Source organism: Gobius niger, assembly GCF_951799975.1.
Source record: "Gobius niger genome assembly, chromosome: 12".
NCBI classification, from domain to species: Eukaryota; Metazoa; Chordata; class Actinopteri; order Gobiiformes; family Gobiidae; genus Gobius; species Gobius niger.
Genome location: NC_136863.1, coordinates 1,209,391 through 1,226,641, shown reverse-complemented (window position 1 = coordinate 1,226,641; position 17,251 = coordinate 1,209,391). Strand labels below are relative to the sequence as shown.

The window sequence follows — 17,251 nt, the reverse complement described above, 5'->3', positions numbered from 1 at the left end:
GTCTTTTTTTTCTGTATTTTTTTCTTTTTTTTGTGGATTTTTGTCATTTTTTTGTGGATTTTTGTCATTTCTTTCTGTATTTTTGTCATTTTTTTTCTGTATTTTTGTCATTTTTATTTCTGTGTTTTTGTCTTTTTTTCTGTATTTTTGTCTTTTTTTTCTGTATTTTTGTCTTTTTTTTTCTGGATTTTTGTCACTTTTTTGTGGATTTTTGTCACTTTTTTTCTGGATTTTTGTCTTTTTTTCTGGATTTTTGTCTTTTATTCTGGATTTTTGTCACTTTTTTTGAGGAGAGAGAGCAGGAGGTTAGGTCTGAGGAGAGATGAAAGAGGAGGAGGAGTTTGAGTTAGTTAGGCCCCGCCCCCTGGCCCATCCCCGTACCCGTCTTGGAGACCAGGTTCCCGGTGGCGAGCAGGTATTCGAAGGCTTTGGTGACGTCCGTGCCCATGTTGAGGATCTTCATCATGTTCTCGCTCGTCCAGGCCGTGTTCAGTTTGTGGCCACGTTTGTCCATCGCCAACTTCACCGACAGAAGCCACGCGCTCAGACGCTCCTGTGGGAAAAACACAGGAACATCAGACCAGAAGCTCCTGCAGGAAACACACGTGAACATCAGACCAGAAGCTCCTGCAGGAGAAACACGTGAACATCAGACCAGAAGCTCCTGCAGGAAACACACGTGAACATCAGACCAGGAGCTCCTGCAGGAAACACACGTGAACATCAGACCAGGACGGACAGGGGCGCCCAAATTAAACTCTCTCTTCCGTTCATTCTCAATGGCAAACATGGATGCAGTTCACTTTTTGTCCACCAGCGTCATATTGGGGGCGCTGTTTCACTCCTTTCTCAAAGTTAAGGAAACACTGTTCTGGTGTCTTGGTGTTTATCGATCACAGCGTCGTAGCATCAACTTTCTCATTTTTCGAACTTTTTTTTGCAAAGATCGTTGAAATCTATGACTTATAAAAGAATTTAAGCTGTACTGACACTTTCAAAATGATATAATGTGGCATTTTCTTTGACTTAAAGAAATGAATGAGATAAAGTCACTGTCGGTGCTGCAGGTACAGGTGGTGCTGTTGTTTACATTTTGCTCTATATCGCAACAATAATTGATTTTGTTCTACTAAAACTAGGCTTTTGTAGCAGGTTTAACCCCTTAACTCCCGCCTGAACCGAGCACTTTTTCTCCAGTTTGGCTTTACCCCAGTCCAAAAGCTTCTGGGGAAAAAGGTGAGAAAATAGCGACAAAACTGAGGTGAAAACAATGATGGAAATGTGACAAAAAAGTGAGAAAACATTGACAAAAAAATGACCAAAAAAATGACCAAAATGTGATAAAAAAATTGACAAAAAATCCCAGAAATGTGACAAAAAATTACAAAAATGACAAAAAAAAATGACAAAAAAATGACAAAAAAGTTACAGAAAATGACCAAAATGTGACAAAAAAACAAAACAAAAATGTGATGAAAATTTGACAAAAAAATGACAAAAAAATGACAAAAAAATGATGAAAAAGTGGCAAAAATGTCACAAGAAATGGACAAAAAATTGACAAAAATAGACAAAAAGTAGAAAAAAAATGACAAAAATTTGACAAAAAATGACAAAAATTTGATAAAAATTCGACAAAAAAATGACAAAAAAGTTACAAAAATGAGTTGAAAACCCAACAAAAAAAAATGATGGAAAAAAAATGTGATGACGTGAGGAAAAAGATCCTCTCGGTTCAGACGGGAGTTAAGAGGTTAACTGCACAGACTGAATTAAATGCAAAGCTAAACCAAAAAAGAAAATAAAGTCACTCATTATTTGCAGTTACATGTTTCACGCTCGACATCGCCGTGTTTGGCCTGCGACCCACAGGCACTTTTTCATTTGGCCTCGGAGACGAAACGTTTGTGCCCCCCTGATCTACAACGAGCCTGACCTTCATGAACATGAGGAAGAGCTGCCCCGGCGTCAGCACCTCCTGACACATCAGCCCGTCCGGGTTCTCCTCCAGGCACTGCTGTCGAGCGAAGGAGAACAGCTTCCTGGTCATGAGGCAGAGCAGGTAGAACTTCTCCACGTCGGACCTCAGGTGGATGCACACGCACTCGCTGTGGAGAACAAGACCATCCGTTATTTTACATCGATTTTCTCCTGTTGTTCACACAAAGGATCCGCCATTTTCAACAATATATTATAAAAAAACGTCTTATTTTTCCTTGTTTTCCCAGTTTATTTCCCTAATTTTTGCTATTTCTTAAAGGGGGGTATTCTGCAAAATGGACTTTTTCAAGCTTTCCATCATGTTATTCTGTCACTCCCTCATTAAAAACATGGCTGAAGTGTTGTCTTGGCACATTCACGTATTTCTGAGTAATCTGTAAAAACTCTGATGGCGGCCATTTTAGGGATAGGTTTGCCTGAGTCCTCCTAGGAACGCCCCCACCTCCTAGAGACGCCTCCGAGCCGAGTAACCAACCACTGCTCCTCAGCAGAACCCCCTCCCCACTGATGCCACAGACAGCGTGTGGAGGGGGCGTGTCTAAAGGCTCAGAGGTTCTTAAAGAGACAGAGGCCTATTTCAAGACATTCACTACAGCCATTTTGAGAGAGACATTTTATACAAGGCAGTTATTCTAATTTACTGCATTTACAGACCAACAGAAGGTTTGTCATCGTTGTAGTGAGATATAGACTGGTGCTATGGGACTGACAAAAGCAGAACACCCCCTCTTTAAAGCAGAACACCCCCTCTTTAAAGCAGAACACCCCCTCTTTAATACTAATATATCCCACAATTTTACCCCTTTCCCCTTTAAATAAATTACTAAAACACTAAAAATTACAGTAAAAAACTGTAAAACATCTAAAACAACAATACATCAATTCGAATGGAAACTCTTGGCTCAGTGAGAGTTATTATGCCGTCTGATAGAGACTTCCACAGTCTGTCTGTGGAGCAGCGAGGGGTCTACAGCTGAACCTGCTCCTCTCTGTGAAGGCCTCATGCAGAGGGTGTGAAGTATCGGTCATGATGGTCCACAGTCTCTGCTCAGGGGCAGCTTTAGCCCCACCACAGAGCTGGCCTTTCTGATGATCTTGTTCAGCCGGGAGATGTTCTTCTTGCTGCTGCTCCAGCACACGGCAGCACAGAGGAGGTGTTCACCACCACTGACTGTTTGGAGCAGATGTTACATGAGCCTCTGGAGGAGGTACAGCCTGGACTGGCTTGTCTTGTAGAGATGGTCCATGTTGGTCCAGTCCAGCTTATTGCCCAACACGACCCCGAGGTTCTTGTAGGACGGCACCATCTCCACGCATTTTTTGTTACTAATATTTTTCCTACTTCCCCCGTTTTTCCAAATTTGTTCCCACTTTTTAAACATTATTTTCTTATTTTTTGCCGCAATTTCTCCCAATTTCCCCCCAAATTATTCCCCATTTTCCCCACATTTCCTGACATGGGAGATGAACCTGAGATTGTAAATGAGCAGATCTTCCACACATTATTGTTCTGTTTTCTGGATCTATATAACAAATGTTTTGCAATCGGAAAGAGAATCGTTTAGGTATCGGTATCGGAAACCAAGTATCGTTAAAGCACTGGTATCGAAAAAACAAAGGTGCCCCGAGCTATTCTTAAGAACTGTAGCTTTAAAGCCTGATCGAATCAAATGTGTGTGATCTGTTCCCTGACCCGTGAGAGCCTGGTGTGAGAGCCTGGTGTGACCCGTGAGTGCCTGGTACCTGAGCAGGTACTCCGCACACTGCTGGTTGGTGAACCAGTCGGGCAGGGTCATCTTCACCCTGAACCTCTGGCCCAGGTAGTCCAGCACTTTGCTCTGATTGGTGCAGCCCTCCTCGGACGCCACGCGCAGGATCTCAGACACACAGCTCTTATAGAAGGAGTCGTCCTCGTGGCCCTTCACCAGCTCCTGGAAGATCTGGAAGTCTGAGAAGTTCACCAGCGCCTGAGGAGGAGGAGGAGGAGGAGGAGGAGGAGGAGGGGGAGGAAGAGGGAGGTAAAGTCATGTGTGTTATGGCACTAAAGCAGTAATTCTCGCAGAGTGACCAGGGCCAAGTCTTTCCTTTTTGAGGGACAGTGTTGTGGACGCACACGGAGGCGCGGCTGCCATTTCTCAGAACGAATCAGAGCCGAGCGTAATCTTTCCCAGCAACAAAACTGAGACGAAAACAATGATGGAAATGTGACAAAAAAGTGAGAAAACATTGACAAAAAAGTGACGAAAAATGGATTAAAAAAGTGGCAAAAATGTCACAAGAAATTGACCAAAAAAATGACGAAAAAATGACGAAAAAATGACAAAAATGTGACAAAAAATGACAAAAAAAATGACAAAAAATGACAAAAAATGACAAAAATGTGACAAAAAATGAAAAAAAAAATTGACAAAAAATGGAAAAAAAAATTGACAAAAAATGAAAAAAAAAAAGACAAAAAATGTTACAAAAATGTGACAAAAATGTGACAAAAAATGAAAAAAAAATGAAAAAAAATGAAAAAAAATGGACAAAAAATTGACAAAAATGTGACAAAAATGTGACAAAAAATGACAAAAAAATGTGACAAAAAATGACAAAAATGTGACAAAAAATGAAAAAAAATGGACAAAACATTGACAAAAATGTGACAAAAAATGACAAAAATGTGACAAAAAATGACAAAAATGTGACAAAAAATGACAAAAAAATTGACAAAAAATGACAAAAAAATAAAAAAAAAATTGACAAAAATGTGACAAAAAATGACCAAAAAAAATGACAAAAAAAATGACAAAAAATGACAAAAAAATGACAAAAATGTGACAAAAAATGACAAAAATGTGACAAAAAATGTGACTAAAAAATGACAAAAAATTGACCAAAAAAAATACACAAAATGGACAAAAAAATGACATAAAAGTTACAAAAATGAGTTGAATACCCAACAAAAAAATGATGGAAAATAAATATGATGACGTGAGGAAAAAGATCCTCTCGGTTCAGGCGGGAGTTAAGAGGTTAACCTAAATTGTGCCCAAATAATTGGGTCGTTGAACGTTTTTAAGACCAGTTTACCCTGGATTTAAGACCAAACAGGCCCAATTTTAGACATTTTAAGGCCCCGCGGACTCCCTGCATCATTACTCCCGTCCTGTCGGGCTTTAAACCAAACCAGAATCATTTATGGTAAAGTGTTTGGAGGAAGCACCTTGAGGGCGAAGCCGATGGGGAGGAAGAACAGCTCCTTCTGGTAGATGAAGTTCAACATGACGGTTCCGTTCTCCAGGTAGTGCAGGTTCATGTTGACGGCCGAGTGCTCGTCCTTCACGCAGCGCACGGAGATCCCTGCGGGGGGAGGAAGAGGAGGAAGAGGAGGAGGAAGAGGAGGTTAGAATCCCGCAGACCTCGGGCCGTGGGCGTCAGGCCGGGACCCACCGTACTGCGTGTAGCCCTGGCCTCGGCTCCTCCACTTGGGGCGGGACATGGCGATGGGGTAGTTCCTCCGCGGCATGATCAGCATCCGGATCACCTTCTCGATCCCGTTCACGATGAAGTACCCGCCCATTTCCTACGACAGGAAGTCACGTGAGGAGTCAGAGATACTGTGGAAGAATCTGATAAACGAGAAGAACAAGGGCAGCTCCTGTTCTCCCGATACCGATATCAGAATGACAGATCTGATGCCTGAACTACAATAACACAGTATCAAGAAATGTGTGAAAAATGGGAAATATTTTGGTTAAAAAAAACAGGAGAAATTGTAGCATAAAATAAGGAAAAAATGTGTAGAATGTTTTTGGGGATAAATATGGTAAAAAATATTGTTAAAAAAAAAGAGCAAATGAGAAAAAAATTGGTTAGAAAAGAAAAAAAAATAGGGAAGAGGAACCCAAAAAAAGGGACGATTTTTTTTCCATACTTTCATTTTATCGATACCAGACCCAGCGGACACGAGTCTACTGAATTCACAGTAAGGTGTACTTTTATCCTCTGCATTTGATATTTTGATTATCAGTAAACAAACCAGCGACACAAACAGAAAGTTAACCAAACCTGACGGTGACAAAATAACAAAACAAACTTTAAATCAGAGTTCATGCCTGGGAAAGATAATTCCCTGCTGTTTCCGAATGACTGTCCTTTGATTAAAACAGCCACAAACTCCACAGGATTCTTTGCTTTCTTCAAACCCCACAGTAACGCTAACGACGCTAACGACGCCAAAGACACTAACGACGCTAACGACGCTAATGAGGCTAATGACGCGAATGACGCTAACAACGCTAACGACACTAATGACGCTACCAACGCTAACAACACTAACAACGCTAACAACACTAACAATGCTAACGACGCTAACAACACTAACAATGCTAACAACACTAACAACGCTAACAACACTAACAACGCTAACAACACTAACAATGCTAACGACGCTAACAACACTAACAATGCTAACAACACTAACAACGCTAACAACACTAACAACACTAACAACACTAACAACGCTAACAACACTAATAACGCTAACGACGCTAACGACGCTAACAACACAAATGACGCTAACAACGCTAACGACGCTAACGACATTAATGAGGCTAATGACGTGAACAACGTTAACAACGCTAACGACACTAATGACGCTACCAACGCTAACAACACTAACAACACTAACAATGCTAACGACGCTAACAACACTAACAATGCTAACAACACTAACAACGCTAACAACACTAACAACGCTAACAACACTAACAATGCTAACGACGCTAACAATGCTAACAACACTAACAACGCTAACAACACTAACAACGCTAACAACATTAACAACGCTAACGACGCTAACAACACAAATGACGCTAACAACGCTAACGACGCTAACGACATTAATGAGGCTAATGACGTGAACGATGCTAACAACGCTAACGACACTAATGACGCTACCAACGCTAACAACACTAACAACGCTAACAACACTAACAATGCTAACAACGCTAACAACACTAACAATGCTAACGACGCTAACAACACTAATGAGGCTAATGACGCGAACGACGCTAACAACGCTAACGACACTAATGACGCTAATGACACTAACTATGCTAACGACACTAACGATGCTAATCACGCTAACTTACAGTAAAGTGGACACAGCTACAACAGGTTTCACGGTATTTACTTTACTTTTCTGTGGTTTCTTCATCATGTGAATATCACAAGATTATGTTTGTCCATTACACGTGTATTTGTGAATCCGACCCATGAAAATCAGACACTTGGATGTGATTTAGCTTTTAGCTCGGAGGACACTTTTAAACACATTTAGACTGTACATTTATTAATGATTTCTAACGAGGCTTTGGCCGATGGGTCAACAGCTGAAAACATCTGAACCGTTCATAATTTGAGATGTTTGGCGGCTAATGCTAACGGCTATAGGGAAAATACACTGAGCAGGCTAATGGAATCTGAAAAGCAAACCGGAGTAGCTTCTTTGCTAACTGTCCGCATGCGTAAGGATCGAATGACGCTCCTCCTTTTTATTTCTATCTTATCCTCATTTTCTCCTCAAGGAAGAAGGGCTTCCAGACGAGCGTCTCACCTCGGCCTCCTCGTGATGCTCCACCAGCTCTTTGGGCCTGAGGCCGTGGAGGTTGCACAGCGAGGACTTGACCATGACGGGGACCAGGCCCAGGGACTGTTTGATGATGCCTTTGGGGACGCCGTTAATGGACCAGGTCACGTCGGCCTGGAATCACAGAGGAACATCTGAAGGAGCTCAGACACGGAGCCTGAGCTTCACACCATGAGACTAAACAAAGAGCGGGTTTAGAGTCTGGGATGAAGATGCAACGATTCACTTTACTCACGATTCTGATTCGATTCCATACATTTAATTTGTCTGTTTTAGTTTTTAATGTGATGTTTCTGACGAACATAACTTCCTCAAAGCCGAATCAACTTCATCAAAAAAGGTTCTGGTGCAAAATACTCTAGTGCTGAACTCTTTAGACCTTTAACCCCTTAACTCCCACCTGAACCGAGAGCATTTTCTCCAGTTTGGCTTTACCCCAATGCAAAAGCTTCTGGAAAAAAGGTGAGAAAATAGTGACAAAACTGAGACGAAAACAATGATAAAGATGTGACCGAAAAGTGAGAAAACCTTGACAAAAAAGACAAAAAATGTGACAAAAAATGTGACAAAAAATGTGACAAAAAATGACAAAAAATGTGACAAAAAAAGACTAAAAATGTGACAAAAAAAGACAAAAAAAGACAAAAAATGTGACAAAAAAAGACTAAAAATGTGACAAAAAAAGACAAAAAATGTGACAAAAAATGACAAAAAATGTGACAAAAAATGACAGAAAAAAATGACAAAAAATGACAAAAAATGTGACAAAAAATGTGACAAAAAAAGACTAAAAATGTGACAAAAAAAGACAAAAAAAGACAAAAAATGTGACAAAAAAAGACTAAAAATGTGACAAAAAAAGACAAAAAAAGACAAAAAATGTGACAAAAAAAGACAAAAAATGTGACAAAAAAAGACAAAAAATGACAAAAAATGTGACAAAAAATGACAGAAAAAATGACAAAAAATGACAAAAAATGTGACAAAAAAAGACAAAAAGACAAAAAATGTGACAAAAAAATGACAAAAAATGACAAAAAAAAGACAAAAAATGACAAAAAATGTGACAAAAAATGTGACAAAAAAAGACAAAAAAAAGACAAAAAATGACAAAAAATGACAAAAAAAAGACAAAAAATGACAAAAAATGTGACAAAAAATGTGACAAAAAAAGACTAAAAATGTGACAAAAAAAGACAAAAAATGTGACAAAAAATGACAAAAAATGTGACAAAAAATGACAGAAAAAAATGACAAAAAATGACAAAAAATGTGACAAAAAATGTGACAAAAAAAGACTAAAAATGTGACAAAAAAAGACAAAAAAAGACAAAAAATGTGACAAAAAAAGACTAAAAATGTGACAAAAAAAGACAAAAAAAGACAAAAAATGTGACAAAAAAAGTCAAAAAATGTGACAAAAAAAGACAAAAAATGACAAAAAATGTGACAAAAAATGACAGAAAAAATGACAAAAAATGACAAAAAATGTGACAAAAAAAGACAAAAAGACAAAAAATGTGACAAAAAAATGACAAAAAATGACAAAAAAAAGACAAAAAATGACAAAAAATGTGACAAAAAATGTGACAAAAAAAGACAAAAAAAAGACAAAAAATGACAAAAAATGACAAAAAAAAGACAAAAAATGACAAAAAATGTGACAAAAAATGTGACAAAAAAAGACAAAAAAAAGACAAAAAATGACAAAAAATGTGACAAAAAATGTGACAAAAAATGTGACAAAAAACTTACAAAAATGAGTCTAATACCCCCTCCCCTTCCCCAAAAAAAATCTCATGACGTGAGGAAAAAGATCCATTTAGATGAGTTTTGTAGATCTTAGTTTTCAAATGAGGCGATTTGGGTAAAGCTGAACTGGAGAAAACGCTCTCGGTTCAGGCGGGAGTTAAGAGGTTAAATCAGACTAAATAAAAATAAAAAGTAAAGACTAAAATCATCTTCTCTTGTCCGTCTGAAAGAGCCTCAGGAGCTAAAGGAGCCAAAGGAGCAGCTCTGGCTTTGTCCATGTGGAGCAGATTAAACATGATAAAAATGAAGATCATAAATGTCGACTAAACTTGTTTTCATTTGAGTCGACTGAAACTAGACTGAAATTTAAGATCATTTTTTGACTAAATCTCGACTAAAATTGAATTACATTTCTGTTAAAAGACTAAAACTAAAACTGGCGTGTGCTAACAGCTAATGCTACAAACCACACGTGTGGCTCCGCCCTCAGATCACACAGGAGGCGGAGCTTCTCAATGAAAGCTCAGCAGCACATCCACCATACTTCTTCAGCTCAAATCAAACATAATTAATAAAAGAAACGTATCGAACTTTACGATATAATGTCGAGAATCCTTGCATTTTATAGAGGGATTCTCTGTGTGTTCTCCGTGTACTCTCCGTGTACTCTCCCTGTACTCTCCGTGTACTCCCCGTGCACTCTCCCTGTACTCCCCGTGTACTCACCACCAGCCTCCCCCTGTAGGAGCAGCGCCGGCCTCTGCACTCGGCCGGGAACATCCTCATCTCTTTGCAGACGCTGCCTTTGGCCACGGCCGGGGGGAAGATGGCCGCCTCGGCGAACGCCAAACTGACCCGGTCATTCCTGAAGGAAAACTCCAGAGGAGGAATCGACTGAAACACAGACAGGAGGCGGGTCAGGGGGCGGGTCAGGAGGCGGGTCAGGGGGCGGGTCAGGGGGCGGGTCAGGGGGCGGGTCAGGAGGTGGGTCAGGAGGCGGGTCAGGAGGCGGGTCAGGGGGCGGGTCAGGGGGCGGGTCAGGAGGCGGGTCAGGAGGCGGGTTAGGGGCGGGTCAGGAGGCGGGTCAGGGGGGGGTCAGGAGGCGGGTTAGGGGGCGGGTTAGGGGGCGGGTCAGGGGGCGGGTCAGGAGGCGGGTCAGGGGGCGGGTCAGGAGGCGGGTCAGGAGGCGGGTCAGGGGGCGGGTCAGGGGGCGGGTCAGGAGGCGTGTCAGGAGGCGTGTCAGGGGGCGGGTTAGGGGGCGGGTCAGGGGGCGGGTCAGGAGGTGGGTCAGGAGGCGGGTCAGGAGGCGGGTCAGGGGGCGGGTCAGGGGGCGGGTCAGGAGGCGGGTCAGGAGGCGGGTTAGGGGGCGGGTCAGGAGGCGGGTCAGGGGGCGGGTCAGGAGGCGGGTCAGGGGGCGGGTCAGGGGGGGGGTCAGGGGGCGGGTCAGGAGGCGGGTCAGGAGGCGGGTCAGGAGGCGGGTTAGGGGCGGGTCAGGAGGCGGGTCAGGGGGGGGTCAGGAGGCGGGTTAGGGGGCGGGTTAGGGGGCGGGTCAGGGGGCGGGTCAGGAGGCGGGTCAGGGGGCGGGTCAGGAGGCGGGTCAGGAGGCGGGTCAGGGGGCGGGTCAGGGGGCGGGTCAGGAGGCGTGTCAGGAGGCGTGTCAGGGGGCGGGTTAGGGGGCGGGTCAGGGGGCGGGTCAGGGGGCGGGTCAGGAGGCGGGTCAGGAGGCGGGTCAGGAGGCGGGTCAGGGGGCGGGTTAGGGGGCGGGTCAGGGGGCGGGTCAGGGGGCGGGTCAGGAGGCGGGTCAGGAGGCGTGTCAGGAGGCTTCTTAAAGAGGTTAAAGAGACAGAGGCCTATTTCAAGACATTCGCTACAGCCATTTTGAGAGAGACATTTTATACAAGGCAGTTATTCTAATTTACTGCATTTACAGACCAACAGAAGGTTTGTCATCATTGTAGTGAGATATAGACGGTGCTGTGGGGCTGAAGAAAGCAGAACACCCCCTCTTTAACTGTATTGTTTTGTCACTTTTGAATGAAATAAATACATTAAATGACATTAGGGGGAGAGAAGTCAAAGTTTTTTTTTAAAGTTTTGCTTTGGTTTGGAAACGGTAAATGTTTGTGGCATAAAAAAATATAATATTGGGCATTTGGAGCAACACAATATACTTTGTACCTGTTTAAACTGTGAAAGTACAGAAATACTGAGAAAATACCTCACTGACCTGCACTAGGTTAGTTATAGTAAAGTCTCACTGACCCTAAAAAATGACAAAAAAGACAAAAAAAATGACAAAAAAATGACAAAAAATGACAAAAAAATGACAAAAAAATTGACAAGAAATGACAAAAAATGACCAAAAAAATGACAAAAAGACAAAAAAATGACAAAAGTTATAGTACAGTGTCACTAACCTGCACTAAGTTATAGTAAAGCCTCACTGACCCTAAAAAATGACAAAAAATGACAAAAAATGACAAAAAAATTACAAAAAATGACAAAAAAAATGACTAAAAAATGACAAAAAAATGACAAAAAAATGACAAAAAAATGACAAAAAAATGACAAAAAAATTACAAAAAAATGACAAAAAAATGACAAAAAAATGACAAAAAAAAGACAAAAAAATGACAAAAAAATTACAAAAAAATTACAAAAAAATGACAAAAAAATGACAAAAAAAGACAAAAAAATGACAAAAGTTATAGCTGAGTCTCACTGACCTGAACTAAGTTAGTTATAGTTGAGTCTCACTGACCTGCACTAAGCTAGTTATAGTTAAGTCTCACTAACCCTAAAAAATGACAAAAAAAGACAAAAAAAGACAAAAAAGTGACAAAAAAGTGACAAAAAAGTGACAATGACAAAAAAATGACAAAAAAATGACAAAAAATTGACAAAAAATGACAAAAAATTGACAAAAAAGTGACAAAAAAATGACAAAAGTTATAGTAAAGCCTCACTGACCTGCACTAAGTTAGTTATAGTTGAGTCTCACTGACCTGCACTAAGTTTGTTATAGTTAAGTCTCACTAACCCTAAAAAATGACAAAAAAAGACAAAAAAAGACAAAAAAGTGACAAAAAAATGACAAAAAATTGACAAAAAAATGACAAAAGTTATAGTAAAGCCTCACTGACCTGCACTAAGTTAGTTATAGTTGAGTCTCACTGACCTGAACTAAGTTAGTTATAGTTGAGTCTCACTGACCTGCACTAAGTTTGTTATAGTAAAGTCTCACTAACCTGCACTAAGTTATAGTTAAGTCTCACTGACCTGCACTAAGTTAGTTATAGTTAAGTCTCACTGACCTGCACTAAGTTAGTTATAGTTAAGCCTCACTGACCTGCACTAAGTTAGTAATAGTTAAGTCTCACTGACCTGCACTAAGTTAGTTATAGTTAAGTCTCACTGACCTGCACTAAGTTAGTAATAGTTAAGTCTCACTGACCTGCACTAAGTTAGTTATAGTTAAGTCTCACTGACCTGCACTAAGTTAGTTATAGTTGAGTCTCACTGACCTGCACTAAGTTATAGTTAAGCCTCACTGACCTGCACTAAGTTATAGTTAAGCCTCACTGACCTGCACTAAGTTAGTTATAGTTGAGCCTCACTGACCTGCACTAAGTTATAGTTAAGCCTCACTGACCTGCACTAAGTTATAGTTAAGCCTCACTGACCTGCACTAAGTTATAGTTAAGTCTCACTGACCTGCACTAAGTTATAGTTAAGTGTCACTGACCTGCACTAAGTTATAGTAAAGTCTCACTGACCTGCACTAAGTTATAGTTAAGCCTCACTGACCTGCACTAAGTTATAGTTAAGCCTCACTGACCTGCACTAAGTTATAGTTAAGTCTCACTGACCTGCACTAAGTTATAGTTAAGTGTCACTGACCTGCACTAAGTTATAGTTAAGTGTCACTGACCTGCACTAAGTTATAGTTAAGCCTCACTGACCTGCACTAAGTTATAGTTAAGCCTCACTGACCTGCACTAAGTTATAGTTAAGCCTCACTAACCTGCACTAAGTTATAGTTGAGCCTCACTAACCTGCACTAAGTTATAGTTAAGCCTCACTAACCTGCACTAAGTTATAGTTAAGTCTCACTGACCTGCACTAAGTTATAGTAAAGTCTCACTGACCTGCACTAAGTTATAGTAAAGTCTCACTGACCTGCACTAAGTTAGTTATAGTAAAGTCTCACTGACCTGCACTAAGTTATAGTAAAGTCTCACTGACCTGCACTAAGTTATAGTAAAGCCTCACTGACCTGCACTAAGTTATAGTTAAGCCTCACTGACCTGCACTAAGTTATAGTTAAGCCTCACTGACCTGCACTAAGTTATAGTTAAGCCTCACTGACCTGCACTAAGTTATAGTTAAGCCTCACTGACCTGCACTAAGTTATAGTTAAGCCTCACTGACCTGCACTAAGTTAGTTATAGTTAAGCCTCACTGACCTGCACTAAGTTAGTTATAGTTAAGCCTCACTGACCTGCACTAAGTTAGTTATAGTTAAGCCTCACTGACCTGCACTAAGTTATAGTTAAGCCTCACTGACCTGCACTAAGTTATAGTTAAGCCTCACTGACCTGCACTAAGTTAGTTATAGTACAGTGTCACTAACCTGCACTAAGTTATAGTTGAGCCTCACTGACCTGCACTAAGTTATAGTAAAGCCTCACTGACCTGCACTAAGTTATAGTTAAGCCTCACTGACCTGCACTAAGTTATAGTTAAGCCTCACTAACCTGCACTAAGTTATAGTTGAGCCTCACTAACCTGCACTAAGTTATAGTTAAGCCTCACTGACCTGCACTAAGTTATAGTTAAGCCTCACTAACCTGCACTAAGTTAGTTATAGTTGAGCCTCACTGACCTGCACTAAGTTATAGTTAAGCCTCACTAACCTGCACTAAGTTATAGTTGAGCCTCACTAACCTGCACTAAGTTATAGTTAAGCCTCACTAACCTGCACTAAGTTATAGTTAAGTCTCACTGACCTGCACTAAGTTAGTCATAGTTGAGCCTCACTGACCTGCACTAAGTTAGTTATAGTAAAGTCTCACTGACCTGCACTAAGTTAGTTATAGTTAAGCCTCACTAACCTGCACTAAGTTATAGTTAAGTCTCACTGACCTGCACTAAGTTAGTCATAGTTAAGCCTCACTGACCTGCACTAAGTTATAGTAAAGCCTCACTAACCCTAAAAAATGACAAAAAAAAGACAAAAAAATTGACAAAAAAAAAAAAAAGGGGGAAAAAAGGAAAAAAAATGACAAAAAAGTGACGAAAAAATGACTAAAATATGACAAAAAAATGACCAAAAAAAAGACAAAAAAAAGACAAAAAAAATGACAAAAGTTATAGTTAAGCCTCACTGACCTGCGCTAAGTTATAGTTGAGCCTCACTGACCTGCACTAAGTTATAGTTGAGCCTCACTGACCTGCACTAAGTTATAGTTGAGCCTCACTGACCTGCACTAAGTTATAGTTAAGCCTCACTGACCTGCACTAAGTTATAGTTGAGCCTCACTGACCTGCACTAAGTTATAGTTAAGCCTCACTAACCTGCACTAAGTTATAGTTAAGCCTCACTGACCTGCACTAAGTTATAGTTAAGCCTCACTAACCTGCACTAAGTTATAGTTGAGCCTCACTAACCTGCACTAAGTTATAGTTAAGCCTCACTAACCTGCACTAAGTTATAGTTAAGTCTCACTGACCTGCACTAAGTTAGTTATAGTAAAGTCTCACTGACCTGCACTAAGTTATAGTTAAGTCTCACTGACCTGCACTAAGTTAGTCATAGTTGAGCCTCACTGACCTGCACTAAGTTAGTTATAGTAAAGTCTCACTGACCTGCACTAAGTTAGTTATAGTTAAGCCTCACTAACCTGCACTAAGTTATAGTTAAGTCTCACTGACCTGCACTAAGTTAGTCATAGTTAAGCCTCACTGACCTGCACTAAGTTATAGTTAAGCCTCACTGACCTGCACTAAGTTAGTCATAGTTAAGCCTCACTGACCTGCACTAAGTTATAGTTAAGCCTCACTGACCTGCACTAAGTTATAGTTAAGCCTCACTGACCTGCACTAAGTAAGTTATAGTTAAGCCTCACTAACCTGCACTAAGTTAGTCATAGTTAAGCCTCACTGACCTGCACTAAGTTAGTTATAGTTGAGTCTCACTGACCTGCACTAAGTTAGTTATAGTTAAGTCTCACTGACCTGCACTAAGTTAGTTATAGTAAAGCCTCACTGACCTGCACTAAGTTAGTTATAGTAAAGCCTCACTGACCTGCACTAAGTTAGTTATAGTAAAGTCTCACTGACCTGCACTAAGTTAGTTATAGTAAAGTCTCACTGACCTGCACTAAGTTAGTTATAGTAAAGTATCACTGACCTGCACTAAGTTAGTTATAGTTAAGTCTCACTGACCTGCACTAAGTTAGTTATAGTAAAGTATCACTGACCTGCACTAAGTTAGTTATAGTTAAGCCTCACTGACCTGCACTAAGTTAGTTATAGTAAAGCCTCACTGACCTGCACTAAGTTAGTTATAGTTAAGTCTCACTGACCTGCACTAAGTTAGTTATAGTAAAGTCTCACTGACCTGCACTAAGTTAGTTATAGTAAAGTCTCACTGACCTGCACTAAGTTATAGTAAAGCCTCACTAACCCTAAAAAATGACAAAAAAAGACAAAAAAGTGACAAAAAATTGACAAAAAATTGACAAAAAAATTGACAAAAAAGTGACAAAAAAGTGACAAAAAATTGACAAAAAATTGACAAAAAATTGACAAAAAATGACAAAAATGTGACAAAAAAATTACAAAAAAATTTACAAAAGTTATAGTTAAGCCTCACTGACCTGCACTAAGTTAGTTATAGTTGAGCTTCACTGACCTGCACTAAGTTAGTTATAGTTGAGCTTCACTGACCTGCACTAAGTTAGTTATAGTTGAGCCTCACTGACCTGCACTAAGTTAGTTATAGTTGAGCTTCACTGACCTGCACTAAGTTAGTTATAGTAAACCCTCACTGACCTGCACTAAGTTAGTTATAGTAAAGTCTCACTGACCTGCACCAGGTTAGTCATAGTAAAGTGTCACTAACCTGCACTAAGTTATAGTTGAGCCTCACTGACCTGCACTAAGTTAGTTATAGTTGAGCTTCACTAACCTGCACCAGGCGGCTCAGTCCGTCCGTCACCGCCTGGTCGAAGCTCTCTATATGGGCCCTCGTGAGCTCCTGCACCGCCGGCAGCTGCGTCTCCCCGAGGGCCCCGAACCCCCCGTCCGTCAGGTTCCGGAGACTGGGGGCCGTGGGGCCGTCCGTCCACTTCGCAGAGTCCTCCATCACAGACCCGGAGCGGAGAGAGGAGAGGACATGCTTGTTTACCACACGTGTGCGCAGGCGGAAGTGCTCGCCGAGACAACCGGAAGTGCTTCTCAGAGCGAGCGAAATGAGGTGTTTTTGCCGCCGCCTCCTGGATCTGTCAGTTACTGCACTTTCTAACTAAGGCCAAAATGTTACTCAGGTAAAAGTAAAAAAGTACTGCGAGTAACTGAGTAAAAGTTTGAATTTTCTTTCAATGACGTCATGGATTGTGTGAAACTAAACATAAAATTCTGTGGAAACTGTGATTTTAACATAAAAATAATCCAAGAAAACAGAGCCGTGGGAAGATGTTTTAGTTAGGGGGCGCTGAGGGACAAAATATACCCCCAAAATACTTTTTCTGTGCTTAAAATCGTCAATTTTTTTCTCACTTTTTTCTCAATTTTTCATCAATTTTTTCTCACCTCTTTGTCAAATTTTTGTCATTTTTTTGTACATTTTTTGTCACTTTT

General features: G+C 40.7%; 2 protein-coding genes across 2 annotated transcripts in view; one reads left to right on the top strand and one right to left on the bottom strand.

Moving 5' to 3' along the window:
- Positions 1 to 16,849, bottom strand: part of polr1b (RNA polymerase I subunit B) — a 39,162-nt gene extending 22,313 nt beyond the window's left edge. The window contains exons 1-8 of the mRNA XM_079568173.1: positions 16,581 to 16,849; positions 10,115 to 10,282; positions 7,604 to 7,750; positions 5,437 to 5,569; positions 5,210 to 5,346; positions 3,745 to 3,968; positions 1,937 to 2,108; positions 382 to 553 (exon numbers count right to left, since the gene is read on the bottom strand). Coding sequence (XP_079424299.1) covers positions 382 to 553; positions 1,937 to 2,108; positions 3,745 to 3,968; positions 5,210 to 5,346; positions 5,437 to 5,569; positions 7,604 to 7,750; positions 10,115 to 10,282; positions 16,581 to 16,757 — 1,330 coding nt within the window. The 5' untranslated portion in view covers positions 16,758 to 16,849. The remainder of the gene's footprint in view (positions 1 to 381; positions 554 to 1,936; positions 2,109 to 3,744; positions 3,969 to 5,209; positions 5,347 to 5,436; positions 5,570 to 7,603; positions 7,751 to 10,114; positions 10,283 to 16,580) is intronic.
- On the top strand, positions 10,484 to 12,417 carry LOC306971448 (uncharacterized protein; the record flags this gene model as incomplete). The annotated part of the gene is made up of 3 exons (XM_079567723.1): positions 10,484 to 10,670; positions 10,906 to 10,996; positions 12,414 to 12,417. Coding segments are annotated over 3 exons (282 nt in total), but the record flags the coding sequence as incomplete, so codon positions are not given.
- Positions 16,850 to 17,251: the final 402 nt, after the last annotated feature.